Source organism: Acipenser ruthenus, chromosome 18 (genome assembly GCF_902713425.1).
Source record: "Acipenser ruthenus chromosome 18, fAciRut3.2 maternal haplotype, whole genome shotgun sequence".
NCBI classification, from domain to species: Eukaryota; Metazoa; Chordata; class Actinopteri; order Acipenseriformes; family Acipenseridae; genus Acipenser; species Acipenser ruthenus.
The window spans coordinates 9,463,888-9,484,953 of NC_081206.1; the positions used below are offsets into that span (position 1 = coordinate 9,463,888).

The window sequence follows — 21,066 nt, forward strand, 5'->3', positions numbered from 1 at the left end:
GTTCCTCTGATTAAAGATACCGTATCTAATACGATATACACGTTGTTTAAAACAACGGCTTGTGTAGAAGCGGGGCGACTTGATAAGCCCGTTTTACCTGCCATTTACTTCCGCGTTGGTCGGGCGGTTGAACAGGTTTAGCGTGTGTCAGTAGAGAGTGCCGTGCAGGTAACTGGAGCATGGGACTTCCGGCCTGGCCTTCCTGGAATCTAGGAGGATACAACTGGTTGTCCAACATCCTGCTGTAGACTAGCACGCCATACAGCAGATTTAACCAACCCGTTCAGTGGGAGAGACATCGTGCAGAACTAAGCAATTTTAAGACTAAAACTTAGCCATTCTTCTTTATATTTTGCCTATTTTGGGAGAGAGGAAAACGATACATTTCTAGATACTACTGTGTTCAGTAAACAAGGGGAGTTAGGGTTAATGGGCAGCAATCAAACTGTTAAGTTCACGTAATTAATGATTTAACATAATTGAACCTGTAATTGTAATTTTATAATTATAATTATCATCTTTTTCCACTGCTAATTAAAAGGTGTGCATACAGTAGTCTCACCCCACTGCTGTATTTTCAGTTCAATCAGACAGTCTTCCACCACTTTGCAGACTTGTTACTGCACATGACACGTCAGATAGCATTTTGAGATACAACTCAACAACACGCCCTCTCAGTGACTCTTCCGTGTATTTTTCACTGCTCTAATGAAGACAACGCATGCTTAATATTCATCAGCAGTATTTCCATTGTTTGTATTTTATTAATTCTCCCTGTTAAATACAGCTTACCTGTAGGCTAACACGAACACCCTCCAGCAGGCAGTGAACAGCACATTTGGGTGTTAAAATGCAGGCTCTCCAGTTGGTACTGTGATAGGGGTGTAGCAGTTCACTTTATAGTGACGCATCGTGATACTTTCTTTACATGATATATCTTCTTGTAAGAGGTTTGTATCATCTGTATTGTGATACAAGACCAAAGTACAACACTGTTCATTATAGTTCTTGCATTATTTTTTATAGCTGACACATGATCTCCCCATCTCATTAAATGTGTGTATTGTAACAAAACAGTCCTCCACTAAATAATAATGTGGTCTTATAATTCATTAGCTCAGGGGGGTTTATAGGTGCCTTTAGATCAGAACACATGTTAATCCAGACCAATTAAGCCAATAATTGGTTCAATTAAGTAATTGAGAGCTTGGTTGAAACGGAAACCAGATAACCCTGTAGCTCTCCAGGACCAGAGGTGGAGACCCCTGCATTAGCCCATAAGGACCATCGCAGGTATCATATTAGGGGCTGTATATCACAGTATGTATCGTATCATGACATTATTCTATCGTTACACCCCGAGTTGGTATTTAATTTTATTATTTTTCCATTGGCTTCGTTCACTGATAACTGGTACACCAAACATGCATGTGTAAAACCAGCTGCTAAAGGACTATACATGCTAGCTACTGGTTTGGTGAAAACTTCTGTGGCAAAGTCTGATCAGTGTTGATCTGTTACGGAATTCACTAAATGAAGGTATGCTATGGGTTTTGTCTAAACACGTTACAGGTAAATGATCTGTCGGAGATGGAGAAAGAAAGTTGGGCTGCATTATCCACTGCTTTCTAAACAGAAAATATTTTCTCTTTTGGGTCAGAGAGCCAGCAGTGTTAGAAACTCACACTAGCCCTACCCCCGGTCCTGGGTTTCCAAACTACCATCAATTAAGTGTATTATTGAAACGATTCTAGGAGTTTGAGCAGCCCCTGTTAAACATATCGTTCTTCTCTTATAGCTGCATGAACAACTCCTAATACTGTAGTGAACCTACACACTCGCAGGTGAGGATTACTCAAGCATGACCCGTTCACAGCAGATGTAGCAGGGATTTCATTAATATACCTAAACAAAGGGAGGTCTGAAAGCCAGGACTGGGTGCAGGGCTAGTGGACATTTCTAACCCTGGGCAGTATAGTTTGTTGGTATTTCAGTCCCCTACATTTACATCATACTCTTGAGCTAAGGATCCAGGGTGAGGTTTTATTTACTTAATGTATCAGAAAAACAATACGTTCGATTTTTTGAAGGAAAGGAGGATTCTCAGGGTTCCTGTGGATCTCCTGTGCAGATTGGTATTGATAAACAGACCTGACCAGAAACACCTGCCATGCAAAGTACCAGGCAAGCTGGGAAAGAATTGCCACTTGCCATTTCCCTGTGAGGGTTACAGAACACCCTGTTAGTGCCTCCAGTATACACATTACTTTACCTTTCATATACTGCATACCTGCTCACGATTCAGATAGTTCACAAATTATCCTCAGCAATTGCCTTCTGTCTACAGTAGGCTAATCTTTGGATGCATTTCTACAGGAGTAAAAAGGCAATTTTCTGCTCTGTGTACTCAGTTTTCAATTCATGCTGATGAAAAGCGTGTTTTCACTGATTATTATTTATTATTATTATTATTATTATTATTATTATTTATTTCTTAGCAGACGCCCTTATCCAGGGCGACTTACAATCGTAAGCAAATACATTTCAAATATCACAGTACAAGTAATAATACAATTAAGAACAAGATAAATACAATGACTTTGGTTCAAGCAAGTACAAGTGTGACAAAATACAATTCAATAATACAGCAAATAAGTGTCAGTGATAGTTACATCAGGATATGAGTAAATACAAAATACTACAGATTAAACACTTGGCAGATTATAGTACTCTGAAGTACAGGATTAAATGCAGTAAAATAGGGGGCAGATAAGAGCAAGTAAAGCGCATTTAAGGATGGGTGATAAATGTCCCAGGGGAAAAACAGAGGAGTTCTACAAGTGCTGTCTGAAGAGGTGATTCTTAAGGAGGCGCCGGAATGTGGTCAGGGACTGGGCAGTCCTGACATCTGTGGTAAGGTCATTCCACCACTGCGGAGCGAGGGTGGAGAAGGAGCGGGCTCTGGAGGCAGGAGAGTGTAGAGGAGGTAGAGACAGTCTTCTAGTGCAGGCGGAGCAGAGGGGTCGAGTGGGGGTGTAGGGAGAGATGAGGGTCTGGAGGTAGCTGGGTGCAGTCTGGTCAAAGCATCTGTAGGCTAGTACAAGAGTCTTGAAGTGGATGCGAGCGGTGATCGGGAGCCAGTGGAGAGAGCGGAGTAGTGGAGTTGCATGGGAGAAGCGAGGCAGAGAGAACACCAGGAGGCCGGCAGAGTTCTGGATGAGCTGGAGCGGACGGGTGGCGGACGCAGGGAGGCCAGCCAGGAGGGAGTTGCAGTAGTCTAGGCGGGAGAGTACCAAGGCCTGGACCAGGAGCTGGGTGGTATAGTTGGTGAGGAAGGGTCGGAATCTTCGGATGTTCCTCAGGAAGAATCGGCAAGTGCGTGCCAGAGTGGAGATGTGCTGGGAATAAGAGAGGCAGGGGTCCAGGGTGACTCCGAGGTTCTTAGCGGAGGAAGAGGGAGAGAGTGTGGAAGATTCCAGAGGAACAGAGATAGAGAGATCAGAGGAGGGGGAGGAGGAGGAGGGAAAGAAAAGGAGGTCAGATTTAGAGAGGTTGAGTTTGAGGTGATGCGAGTGCATCCAGGAGGAAATAGCAGACAGACAGGTAGAAATACGGGAGGGGATGGTGGAGTCAGAGGTGGGGAAGGAGAGGAAAATCTGAGCATCATCAGCATAGAAATGGTATGAGAAACCATAGGATGCGATGAGGGGGCCCAGGGAGTGGGTGTAGAGAGAACAGGAGAGGACCCAAGACTGACCCTTGGGGGACTCCTGTTAAGAGAGGGCGAGGTGTGGAGGTTGCTCCACGCCAGGTTACCTGGTAAGTGCGGTTGGAGAGGTAGGAGGAGAACCAGGCCAGAGCAGTGCCAGAGATCCCCAGGTCAGCAAGAGATGATAGTAGAATAGAGTGATCAACAGTGTCAAAGGCAGCAGAGAGGTCGAGGAGAATTAGGACAGAGGAAAGAGAGGCAGCTCGGGCAGACTTTAGTGAGTTGGTGACAGACAGGAGGGCGGTTTCAGTGGAGTGAGCAGAGTGGAAGCCAGATTGGAGAGGGTCGAGCAGAGAGTGGTTGGACAGGAAAGCAGAGAGCTGGCGGTGTACAGGCCGCTCAAGGGTTTTGGAGAGGAAGGGTAGGAGGGAGACAGGATAGTAGCTCTGGAGGGAGGTGGGGTCAAGGGTAGGTTTTTTGAGGAGGGGAGTGATAGAGGCTTTTTTGAAGGCAGAGGAAAAAAGACCAGAAAGGAGAGAGGTGTTGAGAAGGGAGGAGATGAAGGGAAGTAGAGCAGGAGCAGCAGCTTGAAAGAGGTGAGTGGGGAGGGGGTCCAGGGCACACGTGGTGGGTTTGTGACCCTGGAGCAGGGAGGAGAGGTCAGAGTCTGAGAGGGGCGAGAAGGTGGAGAAGGAGGGTGAGTTAGTAGGGGATGCAGTGGGTGTAGGGGTTGGAGCAGGAGGGGGTGCGGGGGAGGGAGAGATGTTAAATAGTTTGCAGATATCTGAGATTTTAGAAGAGAAGAAGGAGGCAAAATCATCAGGGGAGATAGAGGAGGAGGAGGGGGGGAGGGTTTAGGAGGGAGGAGAAGGTAGAGAATAATTTACATTATTATGCTGTCTGGAAGGTTGTGTATTTGAATTGTGAAAAGGATGCTTTCAATAAATAAAAATGTGAACCGACTTTAAATCTGCAATGCTACACACTAGCATGCAGAGTTTTAAACTTTAATATGAATCCTGGGTGACTGTATTCTTCAGTAATTTACCCTTCAAAACAGCAGAACATGTTGGCCATCCAGTTTGTTTACATTCCCTTTGTGTTACTGTGAACTGCAGTAAGCGGTTATAAATCATCAGCAAGCTGTGCCTCAGCAGAATTGTTTTATTGTATCTGTTTTTTATAAATTAATAACGTTTTACAGGAAACAGTACAGAAATATGATGCATTTTTTTTGCAAACCCAAATATATATTGAAATTGTTTCCCTATTGTGATAGAGGTGTTTACAAAAAACTGTAAATGGTTCTTGAATGATTAATAAATGGCCTTTATAGTTGGTAATAATCGTAATCTCCACTTCTGCGGTTATTTATAAAGAAATTGTTTCTGACGTCACAGGTAACTAATTAGGTCAGCTGAAAGGTAACAGTATCAGCCAGTTACTCTAATCAGCTAAGCATGTATAAACGGCCTGGTTCATTTGTTCTTTTGTGCAATGCTTAAATATTTGACTTAGAAAGGATAAATATTTCGTAATGGTCTGGTATTTAACAGGAGTTTAAACAAACATCATGTAAGCCATGTAAGGAGTTCCTGACTCGGCTCCTGGTGGGAATCTGTCCTATGCATTGCAGTTCCCATTGGCAGTCCTCTGCAGCTGTCATCTTCCACTGTCAGTTTTTGTCAGTCGCTTGGACCGTTCAGCAGTTCTGAAAGCAGTTTGCCTTTCTTTAACAGCGGTGCTACAGTGCGATGATTTCCTGCGGGAAGTTTCAGTTGTGTTTTGGCATACAGATGCTCCAGCTAGTCAAGCATCTGCCACAGTACCACGCCCCTTTGAAACTGGAAACACTGCTTGTACCCATGTTCTGACAAAGAGCCAACTTCTCTAGGTCTTCTATACTCCCCTTGATGTGCCCGCTTTATCTCCTAATGCACGCCTTTTAAAATGCTTCTCAAGTTTTCATTCTAATACCCTGTTTATAGATCTGAAGATTTATATAGCCTACATTTTAAAAGGATATTATGAAAAATCATTTCAGATTTATCTTGATGCATGGATTTTAACTTCGTAGCTTAGTACAGTGTGTTACAAATCATTTACTGTACCAGATTCTAGGGGTGTGTGTTTGTGGTTAGTGGTTGGTGATATAAACCACATGTGATTAAGAAAAAGGGTTCCAGGGTACAGCACGTGCTGTTCCATGTAAACTAACTCCTGTCCCACCCACATGGTGTCTGAAGGCTTTCAACCAAATAAATAGTTGAGTTGAAGGGTCGAGCAACCCTCCCCTGCTCCACTTGACCTAGAATGACCATAAAATAAATTTACTGTCTCCTTTACCAAAAACAAAACACAAGTAGCATCTGAATCACTGCCCCAGAAGCCTAATTGTAGACACACTGCTGTGTACTGTGTTGGTGAAGCGCTGTGCTGACAGATTAATGTGTGGGCTTTTGCATGCAAGACAATAGAGAAGCATTACAAATGCCCAAGAGGATGGTGCACTTTCATTGAGAGCAGTTCAGGATGACATAGGCAAAAGTCAGTTTGGAGAGAGAATGAAACTGATGTAAAATGGAAATCGTTTGAACTTTCGGTCAGCTGTCAAATTCTGGGGACAGCTACTGTAGTGGTGTAGGGACCTGTATAAGGTACACGATCATGATGAAATTTGGCTAGGACATTCTTTAGCAAATTTCAGTTGCCTGTATTGCATAAATATCAGGGTCTAGTGTATATTATAAGATAAGCTGTATGTTGGTATAATGGTCCCCTGCAGTAAAAACAGACTTTTAAGAAAAGTAAAGCACATCAAATATAGTGTTTCCTGAGCTCCGTACAGTATACACATGCAAGCCACTGATTCCATCTTCTTTTCCTTTACAGATGAAATAAAAGTCGAGTTGGAAAAACAAAAGTAAGTACACCATTCTCAAATCTTAGCTACTCATTAAAATGTTAAATGTTTTTTGTGCTTTTCATACCTGTAACATTACTTACTGTAGCCTACTGTGAAAAAATAGTAAAGTGGTAGAAAAATGGAAAGCCGGCAGATATTTATGTTGTATGAAATAGTGTTTTTTTTTTTTTATATAATGTATATATTTTAGTACTGGGATTAGGATAGTTTTTTCATGTTCAGATATTATTTCATAATTTAAATGAATATTTTAATATTCTTTCGTTTTAAATTAGCTGTAAAACAATGTAATTTGTATCCCAGTAAATACTAAAATAAACCCAGTGTCTCCCCTCTCAAATACCCTAGAAAGAAGCGAAATAGTAGAACGTGTGTTATTTATTTCAGACCTCATTTCCGCATGGCTTTTCTTTGCATGATAGTTTTGGAGACAGTCATAGGTTCTAGCCATTCAGTTTTGAATGATCTAATTGTGATTAGCTTTATGAAACCATTGGACTGACTGGAAACCATTGCCTTACAGAGATGGCTCAGTGGTTGTGCCCAAAGCCAGCTTTATTGAAGCGGATAAGTACTTTCTCCCGTTTGAGTTGGCGTGTCAATCCAAATCTCCCCGTATGGTCAGCACATCTCTGGACTGCTTGCAGGTACTGTGCACCTTTCTATGAAGTGAACATGCAGTATATAAACCCTCTGTGATCCAGGCCTGTCCTCTTGTGTGCATTTCCAATCAGATCTCTGTTACACTGCGCCAAATCCATATCAGAGACTGGAAACCATTATCCCTGACTGGGAATGAGAATTTTGTATTAGCAATTTCTTTTTCTGACTACGTGGCTATGATTCCTGTTCCCACAGAAACCATGTGGCTGCCCTTTAGCAGTGTTGGCTCCACCTGCTTCTGTACTACACTTGGAAAGGCCAGTCTTGCATGGTTTATCTGGGATCAGAAAGCACAGACAAACGAGCGAACAACAGAACGCATTTGAACAGCACTCTGAATGGAAAGGCCCATTGAAATATCTGACTGAGCTGTATAGAGTATAGGGGCAGCAGTGTGGAGTAGTGGTTAGGGCTCTGGACACTTGACCAGAGGGTTGTGGGTTCAATCCCCAGTGGGGGACACTGCTGCTGTACCCTTGAGCAAGGTACTTTACCTAGATTGCTCCAGTAAAAACCCAACTGTATAAATGGGTAATTGTATGTAAAATAATGTGACATCTGTATAATGTGAAATAATGTATAATGTGATATCTTGTAACAATTGTAAGTCGCCCTGGATAAGGGCGTCTGCTGAGAAATAAATATTATTATTATTATTATTATTATTATAGAGTCCTGCTTCCCTTATTATTATTTGTTTATTTAGCAGACGCCTTTATCCAAGGCGACTTACAGAGACTAGGGTGTGTGAACTATGCATCAGCTGCAGAGACACTTACAATTACGTCTCACCCGAAAGACGGAGCACAAGGAAGTTAAGTGACTTGCTCAGGGTCACACAGTGAGTCAGTGGCTGAGGTGGGATTTGAACCGGGGACCTCCTGGTTACAAGCCCTTTTCTTTAACCACTGGATCACACATAGAAGTTTGCCACGGTATTTTCCCATGCTTTTCCCACGGCTATACTATGCATTTACCATAGTTTACCCAGGTTTGCCAAACCTGGCTATTCTTTACAATGTTTCCCTGTGCTCTACCATGCTTTCAGTAGCCTTTCTTACACGTTGCTATGTGTTTACTATGGTAAACTTTTATAAGGGTGAGGATGCATATCCACAAATTTCAAATTCATTTTTCAACAAAAAAGGGAGACTCATCAAGTACCTGCACTAACGGCTTGTCGTTTTTATTACAAATCTGAACTTTCTGAAGCTGTGCGTTTTGTATTTAGTTATTCTGTTTTTATTTGTTTTACTTGAAGTACCCATGATTTGTTTTCTCAGAAACTGATAGCATATGGTCACATCACTGGCAATGCCCCAGACAGCGGGGCTCCAGGGAAGAGGCTGATAGACCGGATTCTAGAGACCATTTGCAATTGCTTCCAAGGACCTCAGACAGACGAAGGGGTCCAGCTGCAGATCATTAAGGTATTTCATCGTGTGTTTTTAAATCTCTGTTTGAGTCCTGGAAGCAATGCATGCATCTACAGGAGTATGTAATATCCGATTGAAATACAGCGCTTGGAAACTGCCCGAGACAGACTGCACTGTACATATAGAGGTGCTTGGGGTCTTGTGTTCTATCAGTTCACGATCACTAATAAAAAAAACGTCCTGTTGTAAACCTAGTTAGTTGTAAACCTAACGCGTGGTTTTAATTTCCCTTTCAACAGCAGAAGTATGATTTTTAAATGCAGACAACTTGATTTGATGATGACGAAATGAGGGAGCGTTACTGTAGTAAATAACTTCTTATGCCATGCATTTGACATCATCTAGTGTTGCAACTCACAGCAGTCCATGACCGTTCATGGAGTACTGTCCTTATTCCAAGAATATGGATGGCCAAAAAGGCATCCTTTATATCTTACCTACCTGCATAAAAACCTCTGGGTGTGAGAATTTCAATTTTCGGTGAGTAATCAGTGTTATAGAAACAATAGGCACGTGTGTGAAAATGTCAGACCACTTTGTGTTTTAATTAGGCATCATAAACCACTGTTTTGTCATTTCAAATATTTTCACAAAAATGAAAACAAACATTAAACTTTAAAGCTACATTGTGCAATGAAAAAGCACATATGTAGGTGAAAAACACTAGACTAGATGTCGCTACATTTAAAAAAATATATAAACACGTGACATTTTCGGTCCACTAAAATAAAGGGCTTTACATAATCTCTGTAAGTAAGAAATTGCAGTGTCGAGTGTGAAAAAACAACACCAAATAATACATTAACATCCAAAGTAGCACTATAGCATTAAAATGTTCAATACAAAAAAATGCCTGAGTTACAACCCAATATATGGAATCATTAATGCACAGAGCAACATTTGTTTTTCTATTTCATGGTTCAAACCGGGGCGTTGACTCTTCGGAATCTGGTAAACAATCATGAATTTGCCAAGATTTTCAGTTCCAGTGGTTTGATTTCATATGCACAGCGAATCAAACCTACAGAAGCAATGGGGTGTTCTGATAAAGGTGCACATTACTGTACGTCTTCATGTAAAAGCTGTGATCTGTTGGTTTCCTAGGCTCTTCTCACTGCGGTGACTTCTCCCCACATTGAAATCCACGAAGGGACCATCTTGCTGACTGTCCGGACCTGTTACAACATCTACCTGGCCAGTAGAAACCTCATCAACCAGACCACGGCCAAAGCCACGCTCACGCAGATGCTCAATGTCATCTTTGCCCGAATGGAAAGCCAGGCGGTGAATACAGATTTTATTATCCGTCTTTGCAAAGGAAATCTGTCTGTCTGACTTGTCTGGTTAATTCATGTACAGCTACACGTGTACGTTACATTTGATAGGTTGTCAGTAAACGTGATGTAAAAACAAAAAAGCTTCATTTTTTTACTGAAAGGGATTTATTGATCATGTGATTTTTGCTGCTCTTATTCATTGAGAAATGAGGTGCAGATTTTGGTTTTTAAGAGAATGTTAAAGCTTTCATGCCTAGAGAACTGAGTCCAGGTAATGGAAATGCGCCTGGTATTCGGAACCATTCTAAACTCTATAGAATCACTCCAGCCCTTGTTTTAACCCCATAGCTGCCTCTAAACATTTTCACACCCACACACGTTACCTGCACCACTGTTCTCCAGAGTTTTCTTTATTATGCTACATTGACTTTCTCTTGGAACAACTTGCCTTGGAATAATGTGTTATAATTTTTGTATCCTTTGTAATGCAGTACATTGAATCTGACATGCCAATACTTTTTCCTGAATGTATTTCATAGTTTTTCTTTAGTTTAATGTTTTGAATTTTGTTTCAGGTCCTCAGCAGTGTGAATTATAGATGTTTACAGCAGTAACTGTACAATGACAGTTCTTTATTTAACACTCAGTATTTTCTTGTGTACAATAATATTCTTTTTTGGGTTATCAGAGTGGTTACCAACATTCCAACTATGTAAAAGTTTGAAATGTTTAGGAAATTAAACTGAACCTACCACCTCTACCAGGCATTGGAAGCAAGAGAAGTAGAAAAGGAGAGGCTGAGGCAGCAGCAGTCTCCAGTGATGCCGTCTGTCTCAGACTCGCCCAGACTCACTCGGGCACAGCCTCCGGAGCAGCCTGACACCCCAGAGACCAGCGCAGAGCAGGAGAACGGAGAGCAGGAGAACGGAGAGCAGGAGAACGGAGAGCAGGAGAACGGAGAGCAGGAGAACGGAGAGCAGGAGAACGGAGACTCGGAGCCAGAGAATGGGGCAGTCCAGAACGAGGCTAACTTGGGGCAGGAGGCCAAATTACCAGGTAAAACACAGGGCTGCTGGAGGAAAGAGAGTAATATATTCATCTGAATACAACAGTTTATATGATCTGAATATTAATTTTTTTCATTTCTGGGTAAATATGTTTATGTATATAACAAAAAAATTGGTCTGATCCCATTTTTACTCCTACTCAAATGTGATGTTCTTCCATAATAAGCTTGTGTTTTATCTCCAGAAAATCCAGAAGCATCGTATGAAGAAGAAAGCCAGACTGCTCGGGGTGCTCCGGTGCTAGTGGAGGAGGATGCTGGGACAGTGATGGACAAAGGTAAGGACAGTTGATAAATGAACACAAAGGAATACCAGGTCTGGAACGGCTCTCACAAGCAGGGTTAGGGATCCATTTTTTTCAATTCCAATTCCTTTTTAAAATCAGTTCCCATTCCCTTTTAATCAATTACAATTCCCATTCCAGTTCCTTCAAAGGAAAAGGAACTGGCCCGACTCTGCTCACAAGAGTGGTTAATATCTTGTGCTAGAGTGAGAGTACCTGGGTTTGCCGGAAAGCCCCTGCACACACACACACACACACACATATATATATATATATATATATATATATATATATATATATATATATATATATATATAAGAACACCCTGTCAGTGATTTGAGGTAATAATACATTTGGATCGGCAGGTCAAATACAAAATACATACGTGTTCTTTGCCATCAAAAGCTAGTCCTAAAGCTGGGTTGTACTGTATATTTCCTCTTGCTAATGCATCTGTGAAGATGACCAGTTTTTACCTTTTTGCAGCTTCCCAAAGGCAAGTGATCTCCATTTTCATTCTGTTTTCCTAGGTTCAGAGGAGCAGCCAGTGGAAATGGAAATGGAAAAGACTGTTCCAGAAACAGAAAACAAAGACACAGCCCCCTCTGCTGGAAGAACCGAAGCTATTCAAGCAAACGGCATCCTTGATGACCGAGCCTCTGTCTTGTCCACTGATATCCTGGTACCAAACTCATGTCTTTTTTTTGTTTTTTTTTAACCTTTTATAGAGGTTGGAATGCTTCCCCTCTCTTAGGAAACAAAAGAAAGTCAAAATGACCAAAGTATGCCAGCACTGACTTTAAGTCATCAGATATTTAAAACCTTTCATTGTCCCTGTGTTTTTATTGAAGTTTATAACCAACAAAAACAAGTTTGGGGCTCTATAAAAAAGAAAATGAGAATTCACTTCTAACACTGTTTAAAACAGCTGAAAATGTTTCATCTGCAAACTTGTCTGAATTCAAAATAAATGGGCTTTCATAAGTCAGTCCTTTTTTTATAGAAAAGAGCCCATGGTTTGTATAGATGCTGAGATTGATCACGGTGGACATCAAATTAGTACAACAATGTTTTATTTCTCCAGGACCCTGATGCAGTCCATGGGCCAGCTGCTGCTGCCAGATTCTCTCACATTTTGCAAAAGGACGCCTTCCTTGTGTTCAGGTCTCTCTGTAAGCTCTCAATGAAGCCACTCTCTGATGGGCCTCCCGACCCAAAGTAAGTAAGATTGGATGATGATGTCGACAGAATGCACACGACAAGCCAGGGTTAGAGAAGGCATTCTTCTTATCATGGGCTTTCTGCAAAACACACACACACAGATCCCCTGTAGGGCAACCCTTTATACAACAGAAGTGGTTATAAGGCGGAAATGTCACTAGAACTCTCTTATGGTGGTGGAACACAATTAGCACAGCGTCTTAAATACCTCTCCCGTTACAAATGGAATAATTCATATTAGTTACGATGCACTGGAATTATTTTGCAAACTATGTACCTTGTCAGATGAGAGACTCTCTAACTCTTACAAAAGTGTATTGTGGTATAAAAGCGATAGCAGAGTCTAGTACAGCCTATTAAAAGCATGACAAAGCAGATTCCCCTGTCCCAGAGAGAACAAAGCCCTTTCTCTATTGAAACCCTATCGAGTTCAGAGTCACATGACCTTCATGAGTGCAAGTGGAATCGCCAAGGTCTTCTACTGCTGGGCTTTGGATTTAAAGCAAGTATATCCGCGCGGAGTGCAGGATGTGCCCTATAGCCTGGGGATCGCAGGTTCGAATCCAGGCTATTTCACAGCCGACCATGACCGGGAGTTCCTAGGGGGCGGTGCACAATTGGCTGAGCGCTGCCTGGGTAGGGAGGGTTTAGGTCGGCAGGGGAATCCATGGCTTACCACGCATCAGCGATCCCTGTGGCCGATAGGGCGCCTATGGCTCTGCAGTGGAGCCGCCAGATCTGTGTTGTCCTCCGGCGCTATAGGTCTGGTGGCATTGCTGTGGATCTTGGCAGGAGCACGTTTTGGAGGACGCGTGTTCCAGCCTCCGTTTCCCGAGTCGGCGGGGGGGTTGTGAGCGGTGAGCCAAGGATACAGATAATAATTGGGCATGCTAAATTGGGGTGAAAACCGGGGTAAAATAATTGGCGACGACTAAATTTAAAAAAAAAAGAAGAAAAAAAATAAATAAAGCAAGTATATCATTCTGTATACACTCCATCAGAGGTTGTTCCAACCACGCCCTTATTATTTAACTGAGCCAGTGAAACACTGTCCAGGTCTTAATTAGACCTGCAATGCAACCAGGATCGGAGGTGCCTACTCCTACACTACATATTGATGTGCTCTTTGGACCTTCATTTAGTTCATGTTTAAATAATGTCTTAGTACTTACTATGTATTGATTGTGAAGTGGCCAACACTTTGAATATTGTATCTCATTTCTAACCTGCTTCTACCATCAAAATATGGTTAAGCTGTTACAGTATAAACACTATAATATGAAATTGCTGAGAACAAACTATTCATTGGAACCCAATGCATTTGTTTGTATGATGCCCTAAACACTGTCTGGGAGTGTTCCAAACTGATGATAATAGTGTGCTCACTTTTTCATAGTTTTATGAATGCCACTGCCCAGTCTTGGTTAAATCCCTATTGTTCCCGTTTTGTTTTCAGGTCCCATGAGCTGCGCTCGAAGGTCGTGTCCCTCCAGCTTCTCCTGTCGGTGCTGCAGAGCGCCGGGCCGGTTTTCAGAACACATGAGATGTTTGTGAACGCGATCAAGCAGTATCTGTGCGTGGCCTTGTCCAAAAACGGGGTCTCCTCTGTGCCAGATGTGTTTGAGCTGTCCTTAGCCATTTTCCTAACTCTCCTTTCAAACTTCAAGATTCATCTAAAGATGCAAATAGAGGTACATATTTATAGTATATAAATATATAATGAGGAACTATAACATGAAATATAAAGTCTGGTCATGGGGTTCGACTATACATATGAATTCTCGCTATGGGGGCATTTGTGTATTATTAAATGCAGTTCTTATATATGCAATTTTAAAAGAGGCATATAGATAGATAGGTAGATAGATAGACAGATAGATAGATAGATAGATAGATAGATAGATAGTACCTTACTGTCAGAGAGTAAGGTGTCATGCTGTTGTGTTGAGTTGATAATAACTTGAGCTTCCTCACATCTGTAGGTCTTCTTCAGAGAGATCTTCCTAACCATACTGGAGACGACTTCAAGTTCATTTGAACACAAGTGGATGGTCATTCAGACCCTAACTAGGATCTGTGCAGGTAAGTCCAGTGATAGACCTCTTCAGCATTTTGATGCTTAAGGAATGTACCTGACTGACTAACACACAGGCTCAACAATTCCTATTTTTTAACTTGGCTGCCATAATGAGAGGATTTAACTTTACGTTTTAAGGGATATAGAGATAGAATGCATTGTGTGAATATTTGGTACACGGACGTGGTCTATGGTTTTTAAGCATTACTGATGGTGAGAAGTGAAAATGAACAGTTTCACTGCCACCACTCAACATACAGACCCCACGCTTTGAGATGCTGTCTTTGCAGTCGGCGCAGAGTTGTTTTCTGTGATTGTTTCAGTTCAGATCCCTTACTGGTGTTGTCTCTGTCCAACAACTAAAGTTCAACTTGTGGGAGGGTCTCCTCCTGGTACCTGAGAAATCACTGGGTCCAAAATGAGTCTAGCTTGATTTCTAAAGACTGAAAACGAAGTTTCCCCTGACTAACATTGAAAGGGTCTGTAATGAACGTGCACGTATGTCATTTTTAATCTGTAACTTTTTATTTCCCGTTGCAGATGCCCAGTGTGTTGTTGATATTTATGTAAACTATGATTGTGATTTAAATGCTGCTAACATCTTTGAACGACTTGTGAATGATCTGTCAAAAATTGCTCAGGGCAGAAGTGGGCATGAGCTTGGAATGACTCCTCTTCAGGTATGTACTGTATTGGAAGCAGAACAGATGCCACGCTGTTCATCCAGTAGCCCGTAACATATAAGGGGGAGTTAGCTGGAGAAGCAATGACCTGGATCAATATTACTGTCTGTGTAAACAGTTCAGAGTTTGTAGCTATAAATCTCTAAGCACTCGGTGTCTTTACTGCAGAGAAATGAGAATAATCAAAGTACAAGGGTGGGGTAAAAATAAGACAATTGCATTGAGACAGCCAGGATCAGTATTAAACTTGTGGTTAAATAAAAAGGACAATGGGTTGAAGCCGATTTCTCAAAGGCAATGTCAACACCATTAATAGTACTGCTGCTAGTTAACTAAGTACTTGACTAACTTTCAAACGATACTATTTGTCCAAAATAAAAATGAATAATAATGGCGATCATAAATACTGACAACCGTGTATCTTTATTCAAATGTTACCTGACCTCCTTTTGGACTCGACACCGCTGCTACACCACTTGCCGTAGCATGTACTGTTCATTTGTTTTGAGAGATGGCTTTTGCCGGCCTTTTCAACAGATCAATGTCAGCTGCACAATACCTCCTTTACAGGCTAGTCAAGGTGATTATACTGAAAGGAACAGAGAAGGGTGTCATTTATTAATCTGGTTTATTGAAGAGCAATGTATGCATATATTCTTTCGTAAAAGCAGTTTATTTATTTTTAATTTTTTGCAGGAATTAAGCTTGCGGAAGAAGGGTCTTGAGTGCTTAGTTTCTATACTGAAGTGTATGGTGGAGTGGAGTAAAGACGTCTATGTAAACCCCAATCTTCAGGCCAATCTTGGTAAGAACCTGGTGCCTTGGTTGTACTCACTAAAGTAACATGTGACTTAACAATCAGGACACTTTACAAGAAGTGGTGGGATTTTAAATATACCTTTCATTATTATTGCCTATTGACTTATAAGATGGTCTGGGGATTGACTTTCCATTGTGCAGATGTGTTTAAATAGTTCAAGTGTGTGTGTAGTACATTTAATTAAGGTTTACTGTCCTGTGTATAATTTAATTTCAAGGGCTTGGTTATTTATTGTTATGTTGCAGGGATGGAAATAAGGCTCCCATTGTGTAGCAGTTTGATCCATTCCTGGTTTTGCTATGAGTTTTTAATAAGGCAAATCTGAGCGTGTTACCTATACACTGTGGCTGATCCGGTTTGCATTAAAACCTGGAATGGGTGAAACCTTTTTTTCTATATAAAAAAAATTCTGTTTCATAAATAAATATTAGTGGGGGAAAGTAATATCACGCAGCAAAATTTCCAATGGGGCTTTCAGTTGCTCGTACGTTTTAAATGTATGTGAAGGGGGTAGAAATAAGACTTGCTTAGCAGTTTGTGTCAGTTCTGTTTTACCCAAAGCCAGGTATGACAAGGTCACACTAAATCTTAAAAGAAGGTCAAACTTAATAGAAGCTAAGGGACTTCATTGATCAACGTACTGAATATGCTGCCAAGATAAGCAACGGCTGGATTTCATTAGAGTATTTTATAGTACCAGTGAATCCACTTGTATTGCATCAACTCATTTGTAGTGATTAACACAGATTGATACCTCAGTGCTGTAAAATTCTCTATCCAGATGTGGCTCCTCCTGCTTAGGCATAAGTCAAACCAATCCCTAAATCACTTAAACTGCTCTGCAAAGGGAGTCTGCCATGACGTGGCTGGCTTAGTAGTGAAACGGCATCTCCTCCTCCTCCCGCGTTCCCTTCCCCAGGCCAGGAGAAGCCCCCCGAGCAGGAGAGCACAGAGAGTAAAATCCTGGAAGTGCTGGCCAGGAGGGACAGTGCCAGCTCCCTGGACTCCACGGTGTCCTCGGGCATCGGCAGCACCAGCCAGGCCTCCCTGGCAGACGATCCCGAGCAGTACGAGGTCATCAAGCAGCAGAAGGAGATCATAGAGCATGGCATTGAACTGTGAGTCCTGTCTACTGCACTGTCACAGTGGGTTTATTATCCTGGGGAAGCTGCAAGCTCAGTTGCATATCGGCATGACAAGCAGCAGCGTGTCATGCACTTGCCTCTTATTTAACAGCTGTTTGTGTCATTGATTTCATGGAGCATTACTTGGGGTGTGTTGCTTAAGGATAACATAGCCATGTGCTTTTGCAAAAGCTGCAGATTTGGACTACATTTCTACCATTTAGTTCCACAATGCTTTGTAATCCTGTAAAAAGTAGTTATACAATTCAATTGATTCTACATGTTTTTTTGTTGATTGCAAAAGTATTTTTGAAAACCTTTTTAATTATTGAATGATGAATAAGGTGCAGCTCTCAGAAAGGGTTAGAGTAAAACCTGCAGGCACTCTTTCTCCTCATCGCCTGGTGAGCTCAGGCACACACCTGCAAGGGGCCAGTAGCTCTCCGACATTCGTTCTGGTCCTGTCAGGGATTTTCATGACTGACTGTTATTGAAACCCATCTTCTATCTCTCTATGTGAACAGGTTTAATAAGAAACCAAAGAGAGGTGTACAGTATCTACAGGAGCAGGGCATGCTGGGAGTCACACCAGAAGACATTGCCCAGTTCCTTCACCAGGAAGAACGACTAGACACAGTATGTCATTTCAGAAAATTAATTAAAAATTATAGTCCAGGTGAATTATTTTTTTTTGGATTTATTCTTGTGTATAAATGCATGATTAATACTCTTCTACTATTATATTTGAGGAAGGTTGCATGCTTTATTTTGCACTGAGGCACTTTTATCCTGGTTCGGCAATCCAATTACATCTTGAATCTGACTCTCTCTGTCTGTCAATGTGCATGTACATGTAGACTTATCTGTGATATTTTGTAGGACATATACACCTATTGGCATTTCTTCATATGACATGGGTTTTAAGAGCTGTGTATTGGTATGACATTGGATATAAAGTATTTATTAAATGTAATAAACCTAAACTACTGCTTTTCTTCCTGGAGTGCAACCTCCCCATGCCATGTGTGGTTAATATAAATAATGCTAGTTCTCTACAAACACTGTTTTTAAAGCCCTGTTCACAAACAGCACTTGGGTGTTGCTCCTCCCTTAAGTCTAATGCACTAATAATGCTCCCTCCAGACCCAGGTGGGAGAATTCCTCGGAGAGAATATCAAGTTCAACAAGGAGGTCATGTACTCCTATGTGGACCAGCTCGATTTCTGTGGCAAGGATTTCGTGTCGGCTCTGAGGATGTTCCTTGAGGGTTTTCGTCTCCCAGGAGAAGCTCAGAAAATAGACAGACTGATGGAGAAATTTGCTGCGAGATATCTAGAGTGCAATCAGGGGTAAATCTATTGTTGATGCTGTATAAAGCATCTGGGCTCTGTGCTTTGCAAAGTGTTTACCATTACTATCCCGTACCTCCACTGAGCTGTGGCATAATATCAGAAACGCCTGCAACATGCAGCGCACACTTTTGTGAAACCAGGCACTTACATTTGCAATGCAGATGGCATCCTTGAAATAATGAAACACTTTGACAATGTCTTCACTTTAAACCCAGACTCAGAAATCGGACCAACCAAAGTGATTTGCATTTGAATTAGTTCAACTTTTAGGATCCCAAGTATAATGTTTTTGTTTCCCCCCCTCAACAGGCAGACCCTATTTGCGAGTGCAGATACTGCTTACGTGCTGGCTTATTCCATCATCATGCTCACCACTGACCTGCACAGTCCCCAGGTGAGACATGCACTGAATATACTAGAGAGACACTCCTCCTGCCTAGCTGCACAGCTTTCAAAGTGCAGTTCTCTATCCTGCTGCCACACTGTGGTTTTCACTGGCCCTAGATCAGGGACGGGCTACTCCTGGAGTGCCAATCCAGTCCAGGTTTAATAGAAGTAATGTTGAATTCATCATAAGGACTTGGCTGTAACAAAAACTGGAAGGTCAAAGATTGTCTACGTAGGTCAAGCAAGTCTCCTACAAAAACCTAACAAACCACTTTATTCAACAGCAATGTCTTAGTAAACCAAAGCAAGATATACAATTTTTCCCTTTGCTAAATTATAGGAGGGTTTATTGGTAAATGTGGTGCAGTTACATTTTTACATATATCTATGGAACTGCTTATTAAATTGTTGTGAAATTGGTAAGGACATGTTACTGTAGATGTAGGTCATGGAGACACTGATTTCTGTAGTTTTTTTTTTTATTTACAGCTTTGTACAACCTGTTTTTCTGTATAGTTTATAAAGTTGAATACATCTGAACCGTAATTAAGCACTTTAGTTATGATATACAGTACATGACACGTGTGTATAGGGATATACTTATCAGTTCTCTTCAATACCCAGGTGAAAAATAAAATGACCAAGGAGCAGTACATCAAAATGAACCGAGGAATTAATGACAGCAAAGACCTCCCAGAGGAGAACCTGTCTGCTATCTACGATGAAATAGCCGGCAAGAAAATAGCACTGAAGGATTCCAAAGAGCATTCCATCACGCCGAAGAACAGCAAGCAGAGTAAGCATTAAAACAACAAAAAGAACGCCATGAATACCAGTGATCAAGTGTGAAGGAGTGAGGACTACGGCTTTAAAATCAACTGTCCTACCCGCCATTTGATTGAGCAACATTATGATCTTTTTCTTGTGCAGAAGATGTGTTCTCATTATTGGGTTTTGTATTTTGTGTTGTTTTTTTTGTTTTGTTTTTTCTTTTTGAATTTAGTCGTTGCCAATTATTTTTATTATTTTCTCTCAATTTGGAATGGCCAATTATTTTATTATGCTCAGCTCACTGCTACCACCCCTGCGCTGACTCGGGAGGGCGAAGACGAACACACGCTGTCCTCCGAAGCGTGTGCCGTCAGCCGACCGCTTTTTTTCACACTGCGGACTCACCATGCAGCCACCCAAGAGCTACAGCGTCAGAGGACAACGCAGCTCTCGGGCAGCTTACAGGCAAGCCCGCAGGCGCCCGGCCAGACTACAGGGGTCGCTGGTGCGCGGTGAGCCGAGGACACCCTGGCCAACCTAACCCTCCCTCCCCCCGGGCGACGCTCGGCCAATTGAGCGCCGCCCCCTGGGAGCTCCCGTCCTCGGTCGCTCGAACTCGCGACGTCCAGACTATAGGGCGCATCCTGCACTCTACGCAAGTGCTTTTACTGGATGCCCCACTCGGGAGCCCTGTATTTTGTGTTTTAATGCAAAGCTGTAGATTGCTGACTAGATGGATTACTTCTTCGTGTAACACTTCCTGTGCTGTTGGACCTACAAAACAGGAATCGGCCTGTCAGCATAGTCAATCTGTAGAGTGGTATAGTGTACTTAAAACAGCATACCAGTATCCTTAAATACAGTAATAAAACAAGATGGAAACTAATGTCATAAAAAAATAGTTCTAATCACCTGGAAAGGTTTGAATGGTTTTGAACAAAATGGTGCTTAACCTTGCATTGGAACATCTCTTTCTTTACCTGAGTTTTTCTGTGTTCTGCAGATGTTCCAACTGAGAAGCAGAGGAGGCTGCTGTACAACCTGGAGATGGAACAAATGGCCAAAACAGCCAAAGCTCTGATGGAAGCAGTAAGCCATGCACAGGCTCCGTTCACCAGCGCAACTCACCTGGAGCACGTCCGGCCCATGTTCAAGGTGAGAGGATGGATACAGATGAGGCAACTGAGCCCTGTGGCCTTGGGCATGGTCAGCCTGTGCAGTGTATAAGGCCTGGCTAGACAACTAGACTACAGTATGCAGTTCATTGGCT

General features: G+C 42.0%; 1 protein-coding gene across 2 annotated transcripts in view; it reads left to right on the forward strand.

The window, feature by feature from the left end:
* LOC117419935 (brefeldin A-inhibited guanine nucleotide-exchange protein 2-like) overlaps positions 1 to 21,066 on the forward strand; it is a 34,797-nt gene that overhangs the window by 999 nt on the left and 12,732 nt on the right. For both annotated transcript variants that reach the window (XM_058991172.1, XM_058991171.1), the window contains exons 2-19: positions 6,602 to 6,632; positions 7,159 to 7,282; positions 8,582 to 8,728; positions 9,839 to 10,018; positions 10,776 to 11,067; positions 11,263 to 11,355; positions 11,892 to 12,043; positions 12,446 to 12,579; positions 14,039 to 14,273; positions 14,565 to 14,664; positions 15,200 to 15,339; positions 16,039 to 16,147; positions 17,082 to 17,280; positions 17,811 to 17,922; positions 18,430 to 18,635; positions 18,948 to 19,032; positions 19,650 to 19,821; positions 20,800 to 20,951. In XM_058991172.1, the coding sequence (XP_058847155.1) occupies positions 6,602 to 6,632; positions 7,159 to 7,282; positions 8,582 to 8,728; positions 9,839 to 10,018; positions 10,776 to 11,067; positions 11,263 to 11,355; positions 11,892 to 12,043; positions 12,446 to 12,579; positions 14,039 to 14,273; positions 14,565 to 14,664; positions 15,200 to 15,339; positions 16,039 to 16,147; positions 17,082 to 17,280; positions 17,811 to 17,922; positions 18,430 to 18,635; positions 18,948 to 19,032; positions 19,650 to 19,821; positions 20,800 to 20,951 (2,663 nt within the window). The remainder of the gene's footprint in view (positions 1 to 6,601; positions 6,633 to 7,158; positions 7,283 to 8,581; positions 8,729 to 9,838; positions 10,019 to 10,775; positions 11,068 to 11,262; positions 11,356 to 11,891; positions 12,044 to 12,445; positions 12,580 to 14,038; positions 14,274 to 14,564; positions 14,665 to 15,199; positions 15,340 to 16,038; positions 16,148 to 17,081; positions 17,281 to 17,810; positions 17,923 to 18,429; positions 18,636 to 18,947; positions 19,033 to 19,649; positions 19,822 to 20,799; positions 20,952 to 21,066) is intronic.